Below are 26,048 nucleotides of genomic sequence, written 5' to 3'. Positions count from 1 at the left end.
AGGGGCAGGAAGGACCTCGCTGGCAGGTCAAGGCACCCGAGTCCGCTGGGCTTTGGGCAGTGGTAACTCTGAGCCTGAAAAGAAGAAATGACAGTATGAATGAAAAATAGGTAAAACTGCCCCAAGCCTTCTCAATCCATCCTTTTGGAAGGGGGCACATTTCCCACCTCTACAACGGTTAAAGCAGCTGCTCCTCACTCCTGTGCTTAGAGTGCTTTTAAATCCTAACTGAATTGGTATTTTCACCTCACTTAACTTTTTAAATTTTACTATTTGTAAGCAACTCTTTGCCCTGCTCTGAGAGCAGTGTTTGTGGCAGGTATAGGCTCACTGACCTGCCTACACCTTAAGCACAGTAATTGTGCACCGTACCACAGCTCTTCACCCATGACCCGCACGGCCCGTCCGCGCCCGGGGCGGGCTATGAAGAGGCGGCACCCGCCATGTTGGGACGGAGCGGCTCCTCCCAGACCGAGCGGGGGGAACGCGGGGCCGCTCTCGGCGCAGGAGTTCACTCCGGGCGGGTGACACGACCGCTTTTCGCCCACACGCCAGCCCGGGGCGGGTGACACCATCGCCTTTCGCCCACACGCCAGCCCGCGGCGGCTGACGCAGCCCGGGGCGGTGACGCGAGCCCGACTCGCCCCCTCACGGAGGCGGCGCGGCCGTGAGGGCAACCCCCGCCTCCAACGGGTCTCACCGTGATTGGCGCGAGCGCGCCCCTTCTCCGCTGTGATTGGCCAAGCGCGCTGTCACTCCCGGCCTCTGAGGGCAGGGGCGGGCGCTGAGTGGTCGATGCTGGCGGCGGCTCCGCCCCCGCGGGACGCGCGGGGGGAGCGGAGCGGCGGCCGGAGCCGCCGGAGCGGGGGCGGCCTGAGGGCGGGGGGCACGCGGCAGCCGCCGCCGCCATGGAGGCGAGACCGGCGGACCCGCTGCTCTGCGACAGCCTCATCCTCTGGGTGAGTGGCGCGGGGGTTCTGCCGCCTCTGGGGACCCTCGAGGGCAGCGAGGAGGCGCCAGCGGCGGGGGGCTTTTCCCTCCATTCCCCCCCTCCATCCATCCCCCGTCCCTCCGGCCGCCCTCCGCCCGTCCCGCCCGCGGAGCAGCAGCTGCGGGTGGGTCGGGCTGGGGCTGCCCGGGACACGCCGCTCGCAGCCAGCCAAAGGCTCCCGCGGCGCCCTCCCGGTGTGGATGTGCTGGCTGGAACATCCCGTGGGCCCAAGTGCGGCTCTCCTGCGGCGGCTTCAGTGTGGAAACTGCTCGGCAATTGACACTGTTAATAAATAAATGTAATTAATTTGAATTGGCAGGCGTAGAAACCTCAGAGTATTTCATACCGGCTGGTTAAAGCGTTTATTAGTCAGGCACGCCACACCTGGGTGTGTGATGTTACCTGTGCCAGAGGCACCTGTTTGGAACTGCAGAATTATTTAGGTCGGAAAAGACTTTTAAGGTCATCGAGTACAAACAGATTTGTTAAATTTATCAATTACTCTCACTTCCTCTTTATCTTTGTCTCCAAGCTTCTTCTGTGACCTTGTCTGTAATTCTGGTCTTTCAGGTGCAGTAGTTTCGGTGACAGGGAGTTCTGTGAAATAGAACTGTATGAAATCTTGGCAGGGAAGGTCACAATTCCTGTGTGAAGGGTTTCTCTAGAAATAGCAGGAGTTTTGTCTCTGAGAAGTGTAAATCATGGAGAGAAGGGAGTGTTTTAGAGGCATTGTAGAAATCCAGGAGCTAAACTGGTAAAAGTAACAGGAGCAGCAGCCTGAGTAGGTGTTCTTGATTTCTGCATGGCAGTACAGAAGTGTTGATGAGTTAAAGTCTGGAATAAATAATTGATAAACAATTTATTGCTTTCTTTTTCCTCCTTCCATTTTCCTTTTAGTGACATTGTATTCTCCCAAGGTTTAGTTGCTGTCCAGAATTTTGGTGGCCTTATGTTGGATATCTTTCATTATTTAATATTTCTCTTATTTTGGGCTCTTTAAATTTGTATTTTCCCCTCAGTAGTCAGGTGAGAATAACTTCATAATGATTCAAGGGCAAAAAAAAATCACTGCATTTTTCACAAAAATCCTGTCAGCAGTGCTGAACTCTTTTTATTTTTCACAATTTTTGCTTTAAATATTTCTATCCTGATTGTCATTTTTGGTATGCTTACAGTGCAATAGCTGTAATGACATCATGAATCTTAATGGAACCTTAACTGGCCTTAAACTGAACAATTGTGTCCGTGTAAAGGAAGACCCAACCCTGTGTTCTTGTTTTCTATACAGCACTCAGCAGATGCCTGGTTTTAGCTTTAGCACCCTATTTCTCAGGCCGAGTTTGCAACTTAGAAACTGATTCTTAACACTTGGATGTGTTTGAAACATCCTTTCACAATTTGAATTTCAGTGTGAATAATAGGGAGAAAAGTGATGTCCGGAGAGGGAGATGGAGTGCTCTGTGTTTGGAGAGAAGAGGGTTCTGTAACTCTCTGCTTCTAATGGTTTCTCAGTTTATTTACTCATTAATATAGCAAACAGATGCTTATGATTCTTTGCATTTTGCTGCAAGATCTGGCATTTTCCTATTTTTATTTCACCAAATGCGATATAAGAAAATATGCTGCGTCCAGAGAAGAAAGAGAAGATTCAAATAAAAATTGTTTCTGCAGCCCAAGTGTTGCTGAATTTAAAGTTCTGAGGATTTTACAAGAAAAACAAAGCAGCTAAACTGAATTATAGGGCTAATGTTTATGAGTATCCATGAAAAATTGACTTAGGTAATACCTGCTATGGTGGAACTCACAAGCTGCAGCAGAAACTATTTTCTAAGTTAGTTATTTTTCCTCTGTGTAGAGAACAAGTTAATTGGATGATTTTCAGTGCTGTAGTGCCTTAGCCTGCAAACCAGGGACTGGATGTATGGCAACATCTTAAATTGGAAGCATTTTCCACTATAAATGCACTGCATGGCACTGGCACCACTGGGAATGTTTATTTTTATTTTAAAATCTCTTTGATTACTCTATAAAACGTGTCCCTCCTGTGTATAATCTGGGTGTAAAATGGAGAAACTCAACCCATCATTGTCAAGGGAAACTGAGGGCATACCTTCCCTAGGAGGGTGGGCTGATTTCTGCTGGGCACTCTCTACACTTGTGTTTCATCTGCAAATGTTTGGTGGTAGAGCTACAAAATTAACTTTTCAGCTGTTTATTGTGAGCATAACAGCTCTGTGTCTGAGAGAAGAACTTCTGCTGAAGCAGCAAGTGGAAGTGTGCATTTGGGGTGGAATTCACAAAATGGTTTTCAGTGTGAGTAGCAGCATATCCTTGGGGCTATATTTAGTAAAACTGAAAAAAAAATGAGGGAAGAAAGAGCACAGCTACAGTCCTGAAGTCTGTGGCTTCTTTTTCCAACCTCCTCCCCACGCCTGCCACTTTTACTGGTTTTGCAAGAACAGTAAAAATCCATTTTGATGAAATGATTGGGCTGGCATGAGGATTGGGGATAATTAATACTTCTTCTCTCTTATTCTTTCTAGATCCTTATGTGACTTTCAAATACATAGAGAAACCTAGACTGTCAGTTCTGCTTTTTACTTAATTTTAGTTAGCTGTTTCTATTCTGGGAGATCGTGCATAAAGCAGTGTTGCATGTCAGGGTTTTCTAAGGCTTTGTTTACCTGTTCTAACAGGCTCAGGTGAAAGAGTTGCACCTGTGCACAGCAATTCCCTTGCTTTATGAGGGGTATCTCCAGATGGCAGCATTACCATATTGTGCCATAAAACTCTGGATTTGGGAAGGCCAGCCTGGAATGTGAACTTGCATGCCCGTACTTGCGCTGAGGCTGCTGGAGTAGTAGAAGCCAGTGCTATCATGCATAGCAGCTTTGGGCTGTGGTGTTCCACTAATCTTTTATGTAACCCATGAGGGATTACTGACTTCTCACTTCCTGTAAAACAGGATTTAAACCCACTTTTTAAATTAAAAAAATCCCCTTGCTCTGCCTATTTTTCTCTTGGCTTGATTGGACTCTTCTTGAAGGAATAAACAAATATTCAGAATTATGGTCACTCTTTATAAAAAACACAGAGTAGACAAAAACTGCCTCAGATTCTCACAGCTGAAAACTGCTTTTCCATCACTCTGGTCCCAGTAGCTCCATTTCCCAAACACAAGGTCATTTTTTACCAGGAGTTCTGAAGAAGCTTGTGTTGCACAGGATGTTTGGGAAAGCCGTCTTGCAGAGGGACAGATAATTTAGGACATTATAAATGCAATGAGTTTAAGAAGTCAGTTTCTTCAGTGGATGTGGTTTATAAGGATTTGTACTTGCTCCCACTCTATTCTATCTTAGTAATACTAACAATAAACTTTCTGTTTTGTTTATTGTGGTAAAGAAGGCTCTTATTTTCCTGAGTACCTGTGACAAACTGACCTGTGTGTGGAAATAGCTCTGTCATCTAGGGTAATTACTTCTGAGTTGATTGTCTTTGGAGGAATAAAATATTGTTAGTCTAAATATACAGCTAATTCTGTCAAAATGTTAGCTATAAGCTTGGGGATAGTTAAAAAAAATCCCACAATATTTAAAACAGAGAAACATTTTAGCATTGAGGTAATCCCATCCTATTTCTATTACTAGGTTCTTGTAGTAAAAGACTGCATTATTTTTTCCCTATCAACTTTCACACCTTATTCTGATGCTGTTTTTTATTTAGGTAGTTATGTCCAGAACTAAGCACTGCCACATAATTTAAAGGCTGGATAAATATGACTTTAGTCTCCCAAGTTACCTTTTCATAATCTGCTTTACAATAGAAAACCTAGCATGAAAAAATAGAGTGTGGATTTTCATACCAACTTTTAAAGCTACTAGTCGTAACAGCCAAAAGTGTCGATAAAATTGGGTTGGCTTAAAGTCTGTGTGGTTCAAAAAGGATTTCAGGTAGAAAGATATCTTGCTAAATGCTTGTGCCTGAAAGGGGAGAAGGAAGATGGTAGTTAATTTATTGTCTGCTGAACTAAACCTGTGTTTTCCCTGTTTTAGCTGCAGACATTCAATACAGCAGCACCCTGCAGGGATGTCCAGGACTTGACTAACGGGGTTGCCATGGCTCAGGTGCTTCACCAAATGTAAGTTGATTCTTCAGCTGGAAGAAGAGGGATTCAATTGCCTGAGGTCTTTGTGTTTGACAGACATAGTTGTTTTTCAAGTAGGCAGAAGTTCAGAATAGACAGTCTATAACAGAAGATAGGTTATGCCTTTGTGTTGCTGTTTTGGGGATGATATAATAGCTAATTAATGACATGGTGGAAAAGGTGATGAGAACATGTAATACTGCAGTATTAAATTCATACTTGGGGTAATTGGGCAAGGATGACATTATCTTCTTCACTTTTCCCATCAGCACTATATCCACACTTCAGGCAATACGTTCCTTTTTAGAATGAGAAAATAAAGATTCCAAAGGCTTGATTTGTGTTCTTTTCTTCCTGAGGTTGCTCAGTTAATTTAGATATAAGTTCTAGGTTTTAAATGACAACTTAGTATTTGTGTGGAAGACAAGAACTGTAAAACTTCAATTGCAATTAGTAGTTAGGAATTATTTTACTTTTGATTAGCTGTTCTATTGATGTGATGAAGATTGGTCATCTGAGGGATAATACTAGTTTTGAAATTTGCACAGAGGCTAATAATGCAAGTTTTTTTTTTTTTTGAAAGAATATCATGCTACAAGTCATCACTACAATGTTATTGCTATTGTTGGCCCAGATAGTTGAAGTCTGCATTACCACCTCAGGTTCAATGTATCATTTTGTAATTACTAAGAAACTACTTTGACACCATCACAATTTCCCCCCATCCCCGCCCCGCAAAAAAAAAAAAAAAAAATAGCTTAGAAACCCTCTTGTCTATTTGTAAAGATTTTAAATGAACTTTTTGGAGACAGAGCTCACCCTTTTTCTGGACATGGCAAAAATTGATTCAGGGTTTGCTGAGAGTTGCTTCCCATGTATTTGGGGTATTAGGCAGCCACATGCTTTGGGCAAACTTCTCAACACCAAGTTGGTTCTTGTGCAAGTGGGGATAACGATTGTCCTTTGTTAGGTGCTTTGACACCAGTGAATAAACAGTGCACTGTCAAAGTTAAATATTGTTAAATATGCTGTCATTATACTGCTTGGCAGCTGAGTGTGTGTAAACACCTCACCTCAATTCATCCTTGTTTATGCTGGTAAACTGAATCCCCTCCTGCCCAGAGGAACCAGAAACATATAAAATATACAAAATGCCAGTAGTTTAAAGTGTTTTCTTAATACATGCCTTTGACAAATTGGAATAAATGTTAGTTAGTCCAGCATACAGGAATAGGTACCAAATATAACGTCTGCACTAGTCAAAAAAAGATGTTACTTTACCTCATTATGGTTACTTTATCAGGTATAAAAATTGAGCATAACAAAGGCCTCCTCATCCTTGTGCTCCATCCAGAGCTGGCTCAGGCACTCCAGAATGTGGGGTATAATGTGCCTTCATGCAGCCAGCAGGATGGAAGTTTCCTGTGATAGAAATTTACCTTGCAATCTCCAGGAGTTCGTACCTCATTAGACACTGGAGTTCAGCATCAGATGATTTAATGCTGAGAATTTGCTGTCTTATTTATTTAAGTCTGTGCTCATGGATTAATAATTTAATTTTTTTTCAGAGATGTTGCCTGGTTTGATGCATCTTGGCTCAGTCGCATCAAAGAAGATGTTGGTGACAACTGGAGAATAAAGGTGTTTAAAACTGAAGATAATGAAGTTTGTGGGGTTGGATATTGTGGCTGTCCTGACATCTGGGAAGCCAAAACCTACAGAATTAAGCTCAAGCTTTTCAAGGATATTTTAAATGAGCTTGAATTGTCTGTTGATAGTTTAAGTGCCTTCCAGCATTGTTGGATGGGGATTTTCTGCTGTGATATTTCTCTTCCTCTGTCCTCTCATAGAGCTGCCTTGTAACCATTTTATTAGAAAATTATTATTTGATTTAATAAGTAAAATTTTAAAAAATTATAATCTTGTCTTTCATGTACAACAACTAGTCCAGTAATTTGAAGAAGATACTGCAAGGAATTATGGACTACTATCATGAGGTATGGAAAAAACAATTTACTGTTGTTGTTGTTCTCATCATTAAACACAATGATTATTGCTCCCCTTGACTTAGCCAAGTAGAAAAAAGGCTGTAATTTGTTTTGAGGACCTTTTAGGCAGCAGATGTATGATAATTACCTGAATGGGAGGTCTGAGTGAATATGAAATCCATTTGAGCAGGTTTGTTTTAGATAAGGCTCTTGGAGTACAAACTGGGAACCATGTGTCTGCCCAGGTGAATGTTGAAAGGACTGAGCTGCAGAATCCTCTTGACTTTTGTGTGTGTGTTCATGTTTGCTCTTGTCTAGAGAAGTTTTAATACTTTTGTACACAACAGAACAGACTCGGCAACCCCAGTGTAGGTTTTATGATATTCAGTTGGAAGCTGGGAGCCAAGGTAGGAATGCTCCTGGACAAAAAAATTATTTGTTCTGTCTCATGGAGGGGTGAGTACAGTAGCTGTAAAAGGCTGCTGTATTTTGAATTTAAAAATTTGCTGAATTGTGTATAGAAGTGTTTACAGTTATGTAATGGGTATGGTTTTGAATAACTTGCCAGATCTTGTCGTGGCTTCCTGGTCTTGCCTGGGCTGAGCTGTGACACCAAGAGCCAGGCACTGATGTGCTGCCAGTTCTGAGGATCTCTGGCAGTCCCAGAAGCAGAACTTCTTTAAGCTTATGAAAAGCTTTTTAAAGGATTTGGAAGCAACTCCATCTGAAAGTGTTATTAATTCCTTTTTTTATTATGTTGGTAAAATAAATGAATTCTCTCATATTTGAGAACTGTCTCAATAATTTACTATTGTCACTTTTTCTTGTAGAAGTGCTGAGTTAACTAAACCTGGTACTATACTTCTAGGGCATTTTCTCTGGCTGGCTCACTGAGCCCAGATTTCCTGCATGATACCAAATTTTCATGTCTTACAAAAGTGGCAATCTACTTTTTTCTCATAATGTATTTTTTTTTCAGTTCCTGGGTCAGCAGATTGCAGAAGAGCTTATTCCAGACTTGACCCGGATATCTGAGAACTCGGATCCCACTGAACTGGGCAGGCTCCTGCAGCTTATTTTGGGTTGTGCAGTCAATTGTGAGAGGAAACAAGGTAAGCACTACCTTAACCTGCTCACCAAATAGCAGACTGCCTCAGGTGATAGTTAAGGTGGAAAAGATGTAGAAACTTCTCTTTCTTATCTATCAACATTGTTAACTTGCCGAATGCCTGTTCTGAAACTGGAGTTTACTTAAAAGCAGAAATTCCCTGGGAAGTGTCTGTGAATAAAAGTCAAAAATTTGTTCAGAGTAGGTTTTAAAATATAGTCTGAAATGTGTATGGTTTATTCATATTGTTAAAATACGTACCAAGACTTTTTCAAGTGCAAATATAGCAAAATTAAATTAAATCCTTAAATTAGAAACTGCTTCTATCCCTCCAGAGGCTCAAGCCTGAGTTGCTGGTTTTTCTCTCCTGTTACCAGAACTAATCCTCCATACTCTGATGGCATATCTCCTTAGACAGAGTATTAGTATGTCCAGTTAAGAGTTTATAATCTTTTGTGCTTATCTGCCATATTACCAGATAATAATGATGGTGGTTAATGGTACTCCTCTGTATAAGGAGACCACTACTTGTTCTGAGGGAGCTTTATGGATAATAGTTTCTTCTGGATCTTTCAGCAAACAGTTTATCATATTACTCAAACCATTGAGATGACCATTGTCATGAGTCACTACAAATCCTTTTTCACAGAACACATACAGAATATCATGACCCTTGAAGAGTCTGTTCAGCATGTTGTCATGACAGCCATTCAAGAGGTAGGTAACAATTCATAGCCTGATGCTGTCAGTTGAGAAGTCCAAAAGCCTTTTTGTTGACCTTTGTGATTTTTTCATCCAAGCAAAGGTCAGGGAGGAGTATAAGTACTTTCCTAAATTATTTGGGAGGTTTGAGGCCAAGAGACCTTAAACCCCAACCAAAAGGTTTTCATTTTAGACTCGTGGTGCCCAAACATACAACAAATGCTTAATATTTTTTTTTGTTCTACACAATAAACGTGTACAGTTGCCAACCACTGATTATACTGGAGTTAGATTCCGAAATTCTGTCCCAGTGCTTTGTCTTGGTCCCAGAGTTAAGCTGATTGTGTTTGTGAGGTTGCATTGTTCTGACAGACCATTCCAGCCTCTGACTTACAAGCTTGCAGCTGCATCTCTTCTATTTTTGTCATGGTGTGCTCCTCCTCATGTCTTAATTTGTTCTTGGTTGGATCATCTTAGTGATCCAGCTCACAGCTTAGCTCTGCAGTCACTGGCTTTTGAGAGCTTCAGGACTGTGAAGGAGAGTGTGGAGAGAGGCAAAAACTAAACACTGGTTGTGAAGAGAAGGTGGTGTGTAATTGCACCCTCATCAAGGTAACAGTGGAGTTGCTAATAAGCTTTATAACTTTGATTTAAATTGACTATATAGTCTTTAAAACTGTACTTGTCCTGTTGGTAGAAATGAATTCTTGAAGCTTGTGTTTGTTGTCTTCTGACTAAGTAAACTTTCTAGAAGGAGGTCTAGAAATAATTCAGTAATTTCTGAGTGAGGAATAAAGCCCTTTCATTGTTGGTAAATACACACTGTACATCTTTGTATCTGAGAAGTAATATTCTCATTGTTTGTTTAGTGGCAATTAATAGGACACAAAGAAATGTGATAACTGTTAATTTAATGGAGTGAAATCCTGCCTTCTGGTTCATTCCAGTTTGACTGACTAGGGGATGGCAGTACCTTCAACACATCACACATTCATCCAATACAGTGTTACTGCAAACTTGGTTAATTTTGAGAGGAGGGAGGTAAAAATCACCTTACTGTAGATCTGTTTCTTTTACCACCTATGAGATGAGGAGGAACAGTATTATTCTGGTTTGGTATATTGAAGGGATGCAATAACACAATGGAAAATACAGTTGGTACTCAGTAGACCTACAGATCTATAACCTCTAATTCAGCCTTTTTTCCTGTGGCTTCTTTCTGTAGCTCATGAGCAAGGAAGTAACAAACGCTTCCCCATGTGATGCATCAAGTGAAGTGGAACAGCAGGTAATTGCCTGATCGGTATTGCTATTGTAGATCAAGCCTAAGCAATAAGTTGGTATTTGGCCATCCCTTAAATGAAGAAATGCTGTTTTTCAGTGCTAATTAACTGAAAACTTAGGTGTTATTCTATAGCTGCTTTAAAAACCCCACAGTGTGTGCATGGGGTGAAACTGGCCGGTGCAAGCCTACATTGCAGGGAGGGGCTAGAGGTGCTCCAAGGCTCAGTACTTCAGGTTATTTTTAAGGGGTTGTGAAAACTCCTGATAACCTGAAGCCTACAAGTTGTTGCACATAAAATTAACTTGTCTTTAAAGGGATTTGGAAATGGTGACAGCACGTTCCTGTGTTTTGTTATGCCTTTAGCCTAAGTTGTTGTGCTTACTACACATAATAGTAATAACTTACCTTCTAAGTGTGCTAATCATTTAGAAGGCAAGTGAAATGAGCAGGGATCCTGATCTAACAGTATTATTTACATTTGTGTGTCAATGTGTGCACCCAAAAGCCAACTTAAACAATGGGTGTAAACAATTGAGGCATTTTAGTAGCTGTAACTGAATATTTTCGATAGGGGCCATAGTGATAGACTGCTTTATTTTTTGAAAGCTTAAAAAAGCCTTGGAAGACCTTCAGGAAGCACTAGCAGAAAAGGAGGAATTGGCACAAAGATGCCAAGAGCTGGATTTGCAGGTAAGAAACAGTCAGTTGCTTGTTTCCTTAATATATAGTGGTGCTGCTGTTAAGATGCAGAAATTTTTAACTGCAAAATGCATTTTGCATTGTTTAAATTTTTGTGAGAATTTGTAGCTGTTTGTGGGGGGAAAGCAATTATTCTGTGCTCCAAAATGCAATTACTGGAAAGAGTTTTCTGATGAAAGTGTAAGCTAAGATCCTGTGCCAGCTTATATCAAGGGTTCTTTGTCTCAGGTTAATGTTTACCCTTAGTAGCAGGTAGTGTTAAAACAACGTTATCATGGTTTTAAAAATTGCCCTTTTCATTCTTAGTCCTCTAGTCCTTTGTACTGTGTCCAAAAAATCCAGTTCATGTCATAAACAGTCATTAGATTTAATCATAGGAAAATCATGCTGTTTCAATAGGAGTTGATGAATGACAAAAATTTCTAATTTATCTAAAACTTGCTAACTTTTTCTCATACAAAATAGCAACATGGAGGAGATTTCAGGATAAAAATAATGAAAACTAATATATCCTTGCTGTCATTTTCAAACAACACTAATAATAGGCCTACTTTTGTTTTTAATGGATATAGCAATTAATCAAGTCACTCTTGAGAGAAAGAAGAGAGGACTTCATGACAATAAAGATAAATTTGCATTTCAATCAACGCTTTAAAGAAAAAATCACTTATTAGCCCCACTCTTATGGCAGTATAATCTGAGAATAGAAAGAGTTTTATCTGGGAAGGCACTTCATGTTAGATTTGGCTCTGCACAAAGAGAACATTGGGGTGGCATCTTCTTGTAGGAGCCAGAGGGCTGTACTGGCTGTGTGAGCCTCTGGAAAAAACAGAGGCCAGTTTTACATTTCTTGCTGACAATCACAACTGTAAAAGCAGAATACTTGTGTCTAAAGCAGCTTAGAGCTACTTGCCAAGCCCAGGAAGCTGCTGCTATAACTGAATTGATATTTAATTTTCTTTTTCACTTGAGGCAGTAGTAAGGTTTCCTAGTGAAAGCAGAGATCTAAAAATGCTTGTGAGAAGAATCTGCAGAAGTCCCAGGTGTTCTCCTGTTTTCCCTGACTTTTCTTCCAGAATTCTCTATTAATTAATCATAGGTGATGCAGAGACAGTTGCTCATAACATGGCATGGGACAGGTGAAAGGTGTTCAAGGGAAAGGTACTGAATATAAACAGATAAGTTAATGACAGCACAGCTCTGTAATACTGTGGTGTGTCTTCAAAACCTCTCCTCCTAATTTCTGTTGACTGTGATACCACTTCTGCTACATTGAAATAATTAAAAAAGAAGAGATGGCTACCAGAAAGAAAATATTTAGAACTTGCTCTGAGTTGTGTCACAGTATGATCTTTAGGGTTTTTTAAGTCTGAGATGAGTGATGGTTCAGGATTATTCTGAAAGTCCAAATGTTGTGCATGTTTGAGGAGTGGTTGACCCTTGAACAGGAGGCTGAGCAAGGCTCAGATGTGCTTCCTACTCATAGGTGTTTGTGTGCATGTAAATAGTAAATGACATTTGGTACATAAAAAGGAGTGAACCTAGAAAGCCAGCACCTCATGAAGTGGCAGATTAATCAGTTTGACTTTTACATGTTTGCCTGATAGATTTTTAAATTTGATCACAAAGAAATTGTTTCTTAATATTGCATACTGTAGATTATATCTGTTTAATAATGTCATCATTGTATGTTTTATTTTATCTTATTTATTTGAAGCCGTAATATTGACTTGACGCTTCTAATTTAAACTAATTCTTAATAAATTCACTTGTAAGGTCTCAGTCTTCCTTGATATTTTCCAAGAGTATAAGAAAGGTAGGTTTACTTTATAATTCAGGAAAACATAACCCAAAAAGCATATTGTCCCTGTTTAAATGCAGTCGACTAACACACGCTGTGTGCTCTTATGTTTGACAGGACGTTAAAATTAACACAGCAGCTTTCACTAGGCAAACTTTAAAGGTTCTATCCTCTTAATCCTTGTGGCTGTGAAGCTGGCTGGTGTCAGTGAAGTGCTGTAGCCCCTGTGCTTAGCTGTGACACCGGGTAGCCGTGTGTGTGCTGCCGGGGTTGCATGCTCCCCGAGGCTGGCCAGGCTGTCCGTGCGTGTGCGCTTCGGCCGCCCCCGCTTCCCGCAGCCATCCCGCCGAGCCCGGCAGCCTGGGCTGCTGCTGCCCTGCTGCTTCTGGGTGTCACCTACAGGCAAGATGGACACTTGTTGCAGCAGCACTCAGAGTTTTTTGTACGGCATCCATGGTGTTTTTAATGGAAGTAACAGTTTCTCTTCATATCACTTTGTCTGCCTTTTTACCGTGGTTTCAGTTACAGAAATTTGTCTTTTTTATTTAGAGGGACTTTTCCTTTAGTGCTTCATAACTGTCATACACTAAAGCATCTGTATGCTCAAGTGTGCTCTGTAAACTACATTCTAAAACTTCTAAACGCTCAGCCTTTTTCATAAACTAATTTGGTGATGTATTGCTGTCTTCCTTCAGTTCTTTGGACAGGTCTTACAGTGTTCATGCTGTTTTATCTGTGCTAGGTGGCTGCCCTCCAGGATGAGAAAAACAGCTTGATATCAGAAAATGAGATTATGAATGACAGACTAGAGCAATTAGATGACTCTCTTGATGATCCAAATACAGTGGTTGCAAAAAAATACTTTAGTGCACAGTTGCAGCTGGAACAATTGCAAGAAGAAAACTTCAGGTATGAAATTATTTTCCCCCAAAATCTTTCACTTGACTAATGTACTCTGAAAATTTCTGGTACTCTCTGGGGCTTTTCCATCTCAATTTCTTTTGCATTAAAAGCTGTCTAGTGCTGTATAAGCATATTTTAAAGGCAATCCTTACATTTAAAAAGAAAAAGAATCTGTTACTTGTAAAAAGTATCCGTTTGTAATTAATTGGCAGTGGGGGGAATAGCCCTCTAAACTTCCAAAAAGGGAAGAATATGATGGAAGGCAAAAAAATGAGTGCTGATTTGTGTGTCAACAAATCAAAACCTAAATCCCCCCAACACCATCATGTCTGTCTACTGAACTGATTTTTCTTTCTTTAGTCTCTCTCTGTGATCCATATTGGGAAACAAAATCACTTTGCATGTCACTCCTTGATACTGTTGTGATAAATTTGCAGTGTGCAATGCATTATGATTTAGACAACAAAATGTTCCATGTTTCTTGTAGCATTTTCCCAGCTGCTTTAATCAGTAGTTTTCCTTTTATCTCGTTTCTTTTTAGAAATTCTAGTACTAAATGAAACTGTGCAATAGTGATGAGTTGCTAACAAAAGTACTGGTTTTGATCTGGTAGGCTTGAAGCTGCAAAAGATGATTATCGTGTCCATTGTGAAGATCTAGAAAAGCAATTGATTGAGCTGCAACATAGAAACAATGAACTGACTTCTCTGGCAGAAGAATCAAGAGCCTTGAAAGATGAGAATGACATTCTTAGGTATGTAGCAGAGAGAGCTCCACACACACACACACATTAGGATTTAATGGCTAAATTTAGGTTAGTGAGATCATTAACAAAATGAAGATGAAACACACAGTAACTTTCATGAGAATTCAATATAACATTCCAGCTTGTGTAAACTGTATTAAATACCAGACCACCCAAGAAATATCCAAAATAAATTGTATTGTGAAAGCAAATCTGCTATTCATAAAATAATATGAATAAAGCATGGATAGAAAAGTGGTTTCAGGTGTTTAACTTAGTGGTTCCTAAATAACATCTGAAACAAATCTCCTAGTTGTAGATTTTTTCCATTATTTTCTTGTACCAGCTTCTGATGAGATATGACTGCAGCTAATAAACACAGATATTAAAATTAATTTTAAAATTATGGTCCCAGTGTTTTCTTACCATGTAGATTTTTTTTTTAATGATCACTGACAGGTCTTGGGTGTATCTGCCAGTGATCATTTTCACAGAGCAGCTATGTTCTAATTCTGAATAATCCTCCAGTGAAATCACACCAGGTTCCCGTAGTTTGAGGTGACTGTCTAGCACAGGATGTTGTGGTGCACAGAATTCCTCAGGGATATTCGACCCACTAACCCTTGCTCATATTTCTGGCATGTGACTGTCAGTCTCACTTGAAGTCTGGCTGATTTCAGTTTTTATAAGCAAGTTTGTGTCAATTATACATTTAAAAATAAAGCGGTGAAATGTAACTGCTGCTAAGCATGTTATGTCTCTCTTTGAAAGTAGCATGTATCAGCAGAGTTTGAGTTTTGTAATGTTTCCTTCTGGTTACTGTTTATGCCTGAAGGGCTACTGCAGACAAGGCAAGCAAGCTGGAGCTGACGGTGGAGGTGTATCGGAAGAAGCTGCAGGACCTGAACGATTTCCGCAGGCAGGTCAAGTCCCTGCAGGAGACCAACATGATGTACATGCACAACACCGTCAGCCTGGAGGATGAGCTCAGGAAAGCCAACGCAGCACGAGCCCAGCTGGAAACCTACAAAAAACAGGTAGTGCTGCACTTGTGTCTGAAAGGTTCCTTTTTCCCCAGGTAGTTGGGAGCACCTTAGCAACCCCGCACTGTCCTTTTGGAATTTCAGAGTTGTGAAAATTCCTCCATACCCTGTGGTTCCGTTGTGGGCTTTTTGCTGTTTATTAAATTTGCAAGCTTATCTGTAGTCGCCCGTTCAACTGATGTAGAGTCCATAGTCTTCAGGCTTTTCTTCTTTACTCTGACTGAAGTAATTTGTGTACCTGGGAGAGGTTGTTCAGCTGTTACTGAGATCATTTATATAGAATTATAGAATGGTTTGGCTTGGAAGGGGACCTTGAAGATATCTCATTCCACTGCCATGGGCAGGGACACCTTCCACTATCCCAGATTGCTCCAAGCCCCAGCCAACCTGAGCTTGAACACTTCAGGGATGGGATACCCACAACTTCCCTTGGAAATTGTGCCAGGGTCTCACCACCCTCACAGTAAAGAATTTTTTCCTAATACCTGATCTAAACCTATTCTCTTTCAATTTGAACCCATTCCCCCTGTCCTGTCACTACATTCTTATATTCTCATATTCTTACCATTCTTCATGAAAATTAGAAGTTTTATTTTAATTTCAGTAGGAATGAAGAAAGAGTTAAATGAAAAAAAAAAACAATAAAAAAACAAAAACCAAAATCAACCAAATAAAAATAAATGTAACACCCCCCAAAGCACAGGGGCCCCCATCCCATCTCTGCTTCGTTAAGCTTGAGGAACTAGCTGTTTTATTTTGGCTGAATTGGGCAGGAAGGACTGTTTTAATGTAGCTTTATAAAGTAGCATCTTGCAACATTCCTGTGCTAAATAATGCTTTTATGAAAAGGTCCAGGAGCTCCATAACAAACTGTCTGAAGAATCGAAAAGAGCTGATAAGCTGGCATTTGAAATGAAACGACTTGAAGAAAAATATGAAGCTTTAATGAAAGAAAAAGAAGTAAGTATCTTTGTTTATTTGAATACCTAAATCTCTTTCAGATCCTCTGCTTGAGGAGAACCTTCCTGGAAGTAGTGCCACCATAAAAAAATGAAGTTTAGTGCCCTGTGTGTATGCATTTACATATAAAACAAAATACAGAATAATCTAAGTATGAAGGTTGGGAAAGATATCCAAGATCAGCAAGACCAGCCTAAAATTTGCATGTGTCATTCTTACTTCTGATTAATGTTACTTGGTCTTAAAAGTGGTGCAGCCTGACCTAATTCCATCTGAAATGTGTCTTGCTAGAGACTGATAGTGCAGTGTGATGCATTAAGAGAGACAAATGAGGAGCTCCGATGTGCACAGATGCAGCAGGATCACCTGAGTCAAACAGGTACTGCTTTGTCTTCGGAGAGCTTTTATTTGGATTACAGCTTTCTTTAAGTGTTCTCTAAATTGAACCCCTCATGTGATTTCAGGTGAAAAAAGCCATGAGAATCTTGCTGCTGAAATTCTGCCAGTGGAATATAGGTGAGACCCAAAGGCTGAGGTTGTTTTGGGTGTTCATAGGTGAGGCATGACAATGCCTCTGTGAAAGTTGAGTATTTTCATCAATGTGATTCTTTATCCCACTCCTTTCTCTGCCACCATATAAGTGTTAATAATTATTTCCCCATACTAAAATTACTTTGCTTTTTTCTTAAAACCATATCAGATTGCTGTATATAAATCTGAGTTTGGAATGACAGTTTGAACTCTGCTTATATCTCTTAAAGTTTTCAAACATTTTAAGTTACCTTTTAATAACAAATTGAGATTATTACTTCCTCCTCTTAGTCACCTTCTTAATTAACAGTGGCTTTTTTTTGTTGTTTCTGCTGCAGAGAAATGTTTATTCGGCTGCAGCACGAAAATAAGATGCTCCTGCTGAAACAGGAGGGATCAGAAAATGAACGGATTGCTGAGCTCCAGGAAGAGCTGGAGCAGAAGCACCGGACAGTGAACGAGCTGGAAACTGAGAAAAGGTGATGGGTGAAACTACATCTTAAAATACAGCCAAAAGTGATCTCTGGAGTTTTTAGGGTGACCTGTGCCTTGCATCTGTAGTGTAGGAACCTTTTCTTTCACCACTGTAATCATAAATGAAGGATTATGAAGCAAGGAAGAAGGAAAGTGGTTTAAATGTGGTAAATCTGTGTGTACCATACCCTGAAGGAAGTGTTGCTTACAGTTCACTCTTCTTCACTCTGAATTATTCTTGGTAGACCAAGAATGGATGTGAACTCTATTTCTAGAACTTCAGAGTGTTAGATCATGGGTTTTCCATCAATGAATGCTAAAAAATTGTACTAGAATAGGAAAATTTTTGATAGTTAACTTTTTCTCAAAACTCAAAATGACAATAGGAATTTAATTATAAAATGTTCAGTAAAGCTCCATGTGTTTGTTTCTGCAGAAATTCCAGTCAAACTAAAAGCATTTGAAATCAGTTTATTTGAGGCTTAAGTTGTGCAGGGTAGACCCTCTGAGCAGTTAATGAAACAGAAAAATCTGTGAGCTATTTAGATGGGCAATAACTGTATTTTCTTCCTAAAAGGCTCAATGAAGAGCGTATTGGAGGATTACAGCAGCAGATTGAAGATCTGCAAAAGACTTTACAGGAGCAGGGATCCAAGACTGAAGGAGTAAGTGAAACATTTTGCCAATTTTGTTTAGAAACTTCCAGTTTAGCATCAAGTCCTTTGTTTAGCATCTTACTTTTCAGTGTATCTGAGAAGTACCTCCATATAAACTGCAGTTCACTTGAAAAGTTCATATTTTATGTGATTCCTTCTATGGAACTGTAACCCTTCTACTTTACTTTCAAAGTCCCTGGTTTTATCATTCAGTGGATTTATTTGCTTTTGCTTGTTTAGTTACACTAAGTATTCTTGGCTGATTTGTAAGAGCCCTTGAATGTTGCATGATATGAAATACTGAAATACAACTGAATTGTAACTCTCTCCTTTCACAGTCCAGCAATCTGAAGCAGAAATTGGCAGCACACATGTAAGTAAGGCACATGCATCCACAGTAGCTTATTTATATTAAATAGAGCACAGGAACTGCTTAAATCATGGTAGGGATGTCTTGGTTTTCTATGCCACTGATCCGAGAATTATGCATAGAGTTAAATATTGGTGTTATAGTTTTGTTTACTCTGACCATGATGGTCTTGTAGTACCAGTCCCACTTCACTGTCTCTTCATCACCACCAGCATTTTAACTGTTCTGATTCTGCAACAGACTGCTAAAACCATCACTCAAAGTGTATTCCACTCCTCTGAAATATTTCCAGTCCTTTCAGCAGATGTAGTTCTTCCTGAGATGATGCCGGAGGGGCTTAATAGTTAATTTTCCTAGTTTTAACTAAAGGAGGATCAACTCAGAAGTGACAGCTTTTATGATATTAATATTTCTATTCAAACCCTAAAGTGCTAGAGCTTAAAACAGTTATTTAAATATACTTCTATAATGAAGTTTAAGCTTCCAGCTGTTAAACCTGGAATTATTTGTGATCTTAATCCTTAGCCCAACTTTTCGTTCACAGGGAAAAGTTGAACGAGGTTCATGATGAGTTACAGAAGAAAGAGGCTGATCTTGCAGAGCTCCAGCCTGATGACAGTCAGAACCGTGAGTTGTTTGGGGCCTTTTTTGTGTATTTTTTAATGAGACTGTGCTAAGTTTCTTCTGAAATTATTCCCATATCCACTGGACTATGGGATAGTTTTCTGGATGAGGCTTTCTGCTGCAGCTTAGCTTTCAGTCTGAACTGGGGGGGTCTTGGAGGGGTTTTTTATGTGGTGGTGGGCAGGGAGAGGATCCCGGGGGGATGAGGTTTGTTGAACAGTGCTCTGCAAAATGGGATTTCAGGGTCAGGTGGGACAGCAAAAACAAAAATGAGAACTTAAACCTTCTAAACTTCTAGCTTCTACATCATTCTTTGTTTGAGGGATTGTGAAATCAAGAGAAAACAGAAGCCCTGAAAGTACCATGCCTGTTTTTATTTTGTATGCCTTTGTTGATAATTTCTGTAAACAGCCCAGAAGATTGGAGAGCTGGAAGCAGCTTTACGAAAAAAAGATGAGGATATGAAAGCCATGGAAGAAAGATATAAAATGTACCTTGAAAAAGCAAGGAATGTGAGTGGCATGTTTCTGAACATATGCATTCCTCCCTCATAAATTGTTAAACAGATTGAGTGTGTGTGTCCCCCCCTCCCAATTAAAAGCAGTATCTGCAAGTTGCATTTTTAGTCAGATTGTTCAACTGCAGTCAGTTAAGTCTGAGAGAATAAATAGAGTTTAGGTTGAGCATGAGATGTAGTAAGGATTCCTTTGTACCCTTTGCTCTCTGTTGGACAGGGTAACAGCCTGACCAGGGCCCAGCCTGTTCTCACACTCCTCCTTAGAGCTGATAAGATGCAGAGCTGTTGAGAATCAAACTGACTTGCATTGCTCTTGTTTTGCCTTGTCCAGGTGATAAAAACCTTAGACCCCAAGCTAAATCCAGCATCAGCAGAAATTATGTTGCTCAGAAAACAGATACTGGAAAAAGAGAAAAGAATTGAAGCACTAGAGGTAAAATTTTTGCATATATTTAAAAATAACTTCTAATATATTCTGTTTCTGTTATTAGGCATTCAAGATGTTGTTTCCTAGTGATTCAGTAAAATCTGCTTGGCTGAAATTCTGAAAGGATTGATAGTAGTCCAAATATTAAAAAAAAATTGGAGAAATGCACTGTTTCATAGCAATATTGGTGGGACTATTTGGAATAGTTGCCTGAGCAAATACAGAACTCTTCAGCATGATTCAGTAGGCTGATAGGTCTGACTGCATAAATGCTGTGGCCTCGTATTTCTTTTATGTAATGACTACTATGGAGGTATATTATATAATAGCAATTAGCCAGTCATTGGATGTACATCCTTTTCAGGTGAAAAATTACTAAATTACAGGTTTTCTGATACACAGCAGACCTCTTGTGCATTTCCCCACACAAACCCTCAGTGTACACTTCCAAGTTCCATTTGTGTTTCTAACTGCAACTTATGTAGTTTAGCCTCTTCTTAAAGCTGGCTGATATTTATCTCTCAGTTTTTAATGGAAATATCTTTGTTTATACTTCTAGGCTTTGTAGTTATTTGATGTATTGAAGCGTTTCTGCTGCATGTGTTTATTTCACTCAGTGGACTGCAGCAAGTTTATGCAGATAAAATTTGTGTTTTAACTGAGATTTTTGTCCTTGCAGAATGAATACAAAATGGCCAAGTTACGTGACTATGAGGAAAAGCTGATTGTAACTGCATGGTACAACAAGGTGGGTCAAAAATCCACTTTTTGAAACATCTTTTGCTACATGTGCCAATTCAATCTTAGTTAACCTAAGAAACACAGCGGAAAATATTTCTATGTGCATGCTAAGAAAGCGTGAGCAGGATGGGTAATTTTTTTTGTTGTTTTTGCTGTTGTTGAAGTTGTTGTTTAACTCCTGCAGAGCCTGAGTCTGCAGAAGCTGGGCATGGAAGCCAGGCTGCTGGGCAGCAGTGGCAGCTGCGGGGCCGGGCCCGGCCGCTCCTTCCTGGCGCAGCAGCGCCACGTCACCAACACCAGGAGGAACCTCACCGTGAAAGTACCAGGTGCAACAGCTGATTAAACACGAGGACATGAAGAAGACTCACATGCTAAAGTGTCCTTAAATGTTTTATACCTTTCCACTTTACCTGCTTGATGAGGGAGGAGGTTAGAATGCTGGGCAGCTGCAAATGACAACATCAGAACCTGTCAGGAAGGGATTAAGTTGATGAGCCAGAAGGTAGCATGTAGATTTCCAAGTAGATTTAATAATTGCAGCATGTACAAGCACAACTTAAAAGATTTCTATTTGCCTTCAGATTATATTGTAAATATGAAATTTGGCACTATATATTTAAAACTTTATTTAAGTGGGTTTGGGCTAGAAAGTTGACTTTTATAATGGGAAGATGTTATGCAAAAGTGTACTTCAGGAAACTGGCAAAATTGGGCATTTTTGCTGGGCTCTTCTGAAAGCAGATCTAAAAGATTAGTAACATCTTTTAAAAACAGACTTTTTAGACTAGAAACTACGATTTTAAAAGCAAGAAATTACTTGCATTTATAGAAGAAAATAAAGGTGTGGTACCACCTTTACTGGTACATAACCAGTTGTTATGTAACAGAAGACAGGATTTGTTTTATGCGAAGCAAAATTTCTCAGTTTATTAAAAAAAAAAAAAAAAAAGCAAAGCTTAAGTTGGTGCATATATGTACTGAGGAAAACCTGTCTTTAAGATGTTGAATTCACTTAAGCCAAAAAAGCTTGTCTTTTCCTGGGTAAGAAAAAAGCTATTGTACTAACTCAAAAGTCTGGGCTATATTTTAAAAGTCTGGTACATTGGTATGCTGCATTTATCTGCAGAAAGGGGATTAGGTGGGAAGGAGCCCCATTTATTTCAACCTTTTTATACAAGCCTGTGCATGGAAATTGCGTTTCCTCTTTTTTAAGTGTAGTTTCACTCGGCTCTTCTGAACTAACTGTGCTTGGCAGAGGAGTGAGATGGCTTTGGCAGTTACTGACAGCAGAGGTTGTTTGTTGGCAGGGAGCAAAGTACATAAACTGTAATAGTTTGATTGAAGATTAAATGGGGATTGTTACCTGAAATCAGTGTGCAGGAAGTTGCTGTCTTTCATAAAACTTGTGACTTTATTTCCCAAAAGTCTAGCTCTTGTTTTGAATTGTAATTTTAGGAAACCTATTAATGTCTGTTTTTTGCAATAGTCCAGAAAAAGTTCTTTATACCAATAGTTAAATAAAATAAAATTGCAGCAGCCCTTAAAATTAAATGAATACACTTAATTTAATTATTTGAGGGTGCTGTACCAGACCACCACCTAATATAAAATTCAGCTGCCTGTGAGAATGAAAGCACACCTGCCTTACCATTAAGGCCATGTTTAATTTGAGAACAGGGTTCAGCTTTACAGAATTTTTAGGTTTTGAATAGTGACATTTGTGTAGTGTGTCATTTTGCCTGCCCCTCACTATAGTTTGTCTTTTGATTTCTTCTTTCCCCAACATCTTAAATTTTTAACTGAGCATTGCATGTCATGCCAGAGAAAAGACAAGCATTCATTTTTGATACTTAGGGTTGCTTCTTAGTTGTGGTGGTTGTTATACAGTGCTGTATGTATGAATAGGCATTCAACAGATTTCTTCCTTCAAAAGGCATTGTTTAGAAGCCAGTCTTGTGCTCAGTGTGGCATGAGCCAGACACGTGGCTGTTGGAGAGGTGTCTGTGGTGGTGTTCTTCAGGACTCTATGCTTCTTTGGACTACCTCGTGGGTTTTGAGGTCTTTTATTGCTGCAGTAGTGTTAGTGGAGTTGGTGTTCTTAAGGTACAGTTACATATTTAATCTGCCAGTGCTGTGGGTGGGAGGGAGTTGGTGGTGAGGAGCAGATTAAGGCTTAGCAAGATGCTTCCATTCCTAAAGTCTGGTATTTGGTGTGTTCTAGTGAAACGTGGAGCTGTTTCCGATGGTGTTGAATGGGTCTCTTAACCCTCGTTCTTTGCAGCACGGAAACTTTCATGGATGTCCTTCAAATACTCATGTAGTTGGTAGGCTTGATTTGTTGTACTTCTCCCAGTAGTGGAGCTGTGTCAGTAGTCTGTCAGGTGCTGAATAGTGACAAACTTGGAGCAATTGTCTTTGACTTACACTTCTCAAAACTGCAGATCCTGGGACCAAAAATAACTGAGAACCTCCCTATCATTTCATTGGAAGTTTGTCTTCTGACTAGTGATGGAAGAATTTAAGTCCTGATCTACAGGCAGGCCCTTTTTCAGGGCAGAGTTGTCCCCAGTAATCATGTTGGGGTTGCCAAAATTAATCTGGTTTTCAGGTATTGGATGAAATGTTGCTTATCTGGGACTTTTCCAAACTGTTAAGAGTGAAGCCTGTGAATATCACTCAAGGGCTTCTTTGGGACTGAGAACCTGTTTAGAAGCAGCTGTTACACAGCTACTTAAACCTGGGTTCTGTCCTGTGAACGAGGAACTGATGTGTGGAAATAAATACTGGATTATAAGCCATGGTGTTGTATTCACTTCAGCTCATCTGCCTATGCAGGAAGGACCATTAGCATCATTTTAATGTTTGCTTCACCAATGGCAAACCAAAAGCTGCTGAAAACACTGCTGTGTTACAGCTGAACTGTGTCCAGCATGCAGCAGCAGAGCCCTGCATGTCCTTGGATGCACCACTGCTGAGGCAGGAGGAACAGAGAGGCCCTTTAGCTCTCTGGAAAAGTGAATTTGTACCGGCACAGTTCAGAGCAGACTCAAACATGAGGTGAAACCACTGAATCCTGCTGAAGTTAAATGGCATTATTAGGAATTTAGCCGGTTTCCAGTAAAACGGGTAATGTACATCCAAAGAAAACAAGAAAATATGTTCTGATTGACATATCATTTGTTAATTATTTTTTATATAAGATTAATTACTATGGAAGAGAAGTGTTTTATAGCAATAATACAAAATATGAACTAATAGGTTCTTTTACTCAAGATGGGTCAGGCAGCAGTTTTGAGAAGATTTTTTTGCAACAATGTTACTATATAGTGGTTTAAGAAACATTCACTGAAAAGAAATTTTCACCTGATTTTTTTTGTTCATTAAAAAAAATATAAATGGGTATTCTATTTTCTATGATATGCACTTATTGGAAATAAGTAATATAAGCAATACTGATGTTCTATTTAGGTAGCCATAAATAGTTTAGGAAATAGAAAATGAAAATAATTGTTTAGGATTTGGTAATGTTCTTACTTGTTTCTTTTTCCCCTTCTCCTAAAGCTGGAGTTAAGATTTTCAGTGTGTCGGTGTCTACATCTTCTGTTTAAAACAAATGTAAACACTGTGTTGCATAGAACTCAAAAAATTGCACTAATTTTTAAACTTTTGGTTTTATTTTTTTCTTTGGAAAAAAAATCCTTTTATATTCACATAAAGATTTTTAAAATTAATTCTTTGGTGTCTTTATTCCAAGAGTATTAAGTATTTAAGAGTCCCTAGATGCTGTTTCTGGGCAATGCACAACCTGGTACATTTACACCACCTAAAATACCCTGTTTCAGAACAGACTTGTATTATAATGAGGGTATGGATGTAATGAGTTGTGCTGCTCTCCTCTGCTGTTTCCAGTTCATTCCTCCCACCCAGAGCTGGTTCCCTCTGCTCAGCCCATGGACTGAGAGTTGGGCAAAGGGCCTTGTGAAGTGAAGAGATTAAACCCCTCTGCAGATGGGCTGTGAAGTGACCTCAGAAATTATTGCTGCTGAGGTAGGTGAGGGTCTCTGTCTGGTTATCAGCCCCACCTGAGAGGACACAGAGGACAGGTACAGCTCTAAATCACTGTTCTTGCTTTTATTGGGAAAACTGTCTGCCCTGTCCATCCTGCTGTGCAGGCGATTTATGTGCTCCATTCTTAATCTCATTGTCAGCTCTCATTCCCTGAGCACTTCCTCCAGCCCAGAAGTGCTATTGGTGAAGTGTGGCAGCCTTCAGCCCTCCAGAGCGAAGATCCGAGGATGAGGAGCTGCACTGATTCCCCAGCGGGCAAGGGCTTGTCCCAGAGAGGGTGAAGCCATTATGGAAGAGTTGGTTTTCCTGCTTTCTGAGGCTGGACATAAAAACAGTTTCAGACACTGAAACTAAAATGTGCAGGTGTGTGTGGGAGAAGGGAAGGGAAGAGGTGCTCAGCTGTGCACAAAGCCTGAGCTGAGCTGCAGGATGTGTTCAGTCCTGACCCTGTTTGCTTGCAGTTTTCTGGCAGCCCCTGAAGAGCCAAGCACTGCAGCAGGAGTTCTGTGTGTTCAGTTGAGGGGTGTTCCTGGAAGAGGAATACAGGTTTAAAGCCCTGAGTGCAAAGGAAAGGAGGAGCTGAGGTCAGTCATGCGCTGGGAGATAATTTAGGTGGAGGGGGCAAAATATTCAAGAAGCCTTCTGAAATGCATTCTTTTGGAGTTTAACTAATTGAACAGGGGCCTATGGAGGAAGCTTTTGGATAGAGCAGCAGGTTGGGAAAGAAAATGGGAATCTGAGCAAATCACTGAGGCGGGAAAAATGTACCACAAAATAGATGACACCTACGCACTGGAATTGTTTTGGGAGTAATGCTCACACTGCAGAAACTTAACAGTGTTCCCCTTCCCTGTTCCCAGTCAATTCCAGGCATGCTGCCCATTTACAGCTTTCCCCTTCAACTTCTCTCAGAGAAAGAAAAGAAAGGAGATCAGGTCTAGAAAGTCAAATGACTTTTTTGTTTCTGCTGGAAAGGGGAGGTGTGAGAGCCCATGCCAGCAGCAGGTTGGAGGCATGAGGAGAGGAGGAGGTGTAAGGCTGGGGCTGACCAGTCCCTAGGATTGGGATGAGACAAGTCTGCATTTAATAAATGGACTGGTTTGTGTCCCACCATGTGTCCTCATTTCTTTAACTTACCAGATGTGTGAAAGCCTCAAGTACTAGGAACAGTATCTCAGCCCAAACTCTTGTTTCCACTGGCACAGAAAATCAGAGGAGGTGGCAGAACCCCCACCCAGCCAGTGCTGAAGGAGCTGTGCCAGGAGCTGAGT

At 40.2% G+C, this 26,048-nt stretch overlaps 1 protein-coding gene across 3 annotated transcripts in view; it reads left to right on the top strand.

The window, feature by feature from the left end:
* The window catches only part of HOOK1 (hook microtubule tethering protein 1), a 36,720-nt gene extending 12,280 nt beyond the window's left edge, over positions 1–24,440 (top strand). For 2 of the 3 annotated variants that reach the window (XM_077785325.1, XM_021542301.3), the window contains 21 exons: positions 5,044–5,129; positions 6,704–6,776; positions 7,082–7,132; positions 8,103–8,235; positions 8,881–8,948; positions 10,159–10,221; positions 10,825–10,908; positions 13,461–13,627; positions 14,235–14,375; positions 15,202–15,403; positions 16,259–16,369; positions 16,661–16,748; positions 16,834–16,885; positions 17,239–17,379; positions 17,952–18,039; positions 18,369–18,403; positions 18,945–19,027; positions 19,436–19,536; positions 19,873–19,974; positions 20,648–20,716; positions 20,894–24,440. In XM_077785325.1, coding sequence (XP_077641451.1) covers positions 5,107–5,129; positions 6,704–6,776; positions 7,082–7,132; positions 8,103–8,235; positions 8,881–8,948; positions 10,159–10,221; positions 10,825–10,908; positions 13,461–13,627; positions 14,235–14,375; positions 15,202–15,403; positions 16,259–16,369; positions 16,661–16,748; positions 16,834–16,885; positions 17,239–17,379; positions 17,952–18,039; positions 18,369–18,403; positions 18,945–19,027; positions 19,436–19,536; positions 19,873–19,974; positions 20,648–20,716; positions 20,894–21,052 — 2,034 coding nt within the window. In that variant the 5' untranslated portion in view covers positions 5,044–5,106 and the 3' untranslated portion in view covers positions 21,053–24,440. Of the gene's footprint in view, positions 1–837; positions 960–5,043; positions 5,130–6,703; positions 6,777–7,081; positions 7,133–8,102; positions 8,236–8,880; positions 8,949–10,158; positions 10,222–10,824; positions 10,909–13,460; positions 13,628–14,234; positions 14,376–15,201; positions 15,404–16,258; positions 16,370–16,660; positions 16,749–16,833; positions 16,886–17,238; positions 17,380–17,951; positions 18,040–18,368; positions 18,404–18,944; positions 19,028–19,435; positions 19,537–19,872; positions 19,975–20,647; positions 20,717–20,893 lie in introns of those variants that run through there. The other variant, XM_021542282.3, reaches the window with a different exon arrangement.
* Positions 24,441–26,048: the final 1,608 nt, after the last annotated feature.

This window comes from Lonchura striata, chromosome 9, assembly GCF_046129695.1.
Source record: "Lonchura striata isolate bLonStr1 chromosome 9, bLonStr1.mat, whole genome shotgun sequence".
Taxonomy (NCBI): Eukaryota; Metazoa; Chordata; class Aves; order Passeriformes; family Estrildidae; genus Lonchura; species Lonchura striata.
This window is presented reverse-complemented; position numbering and strand designations above follow the sequence as displayed.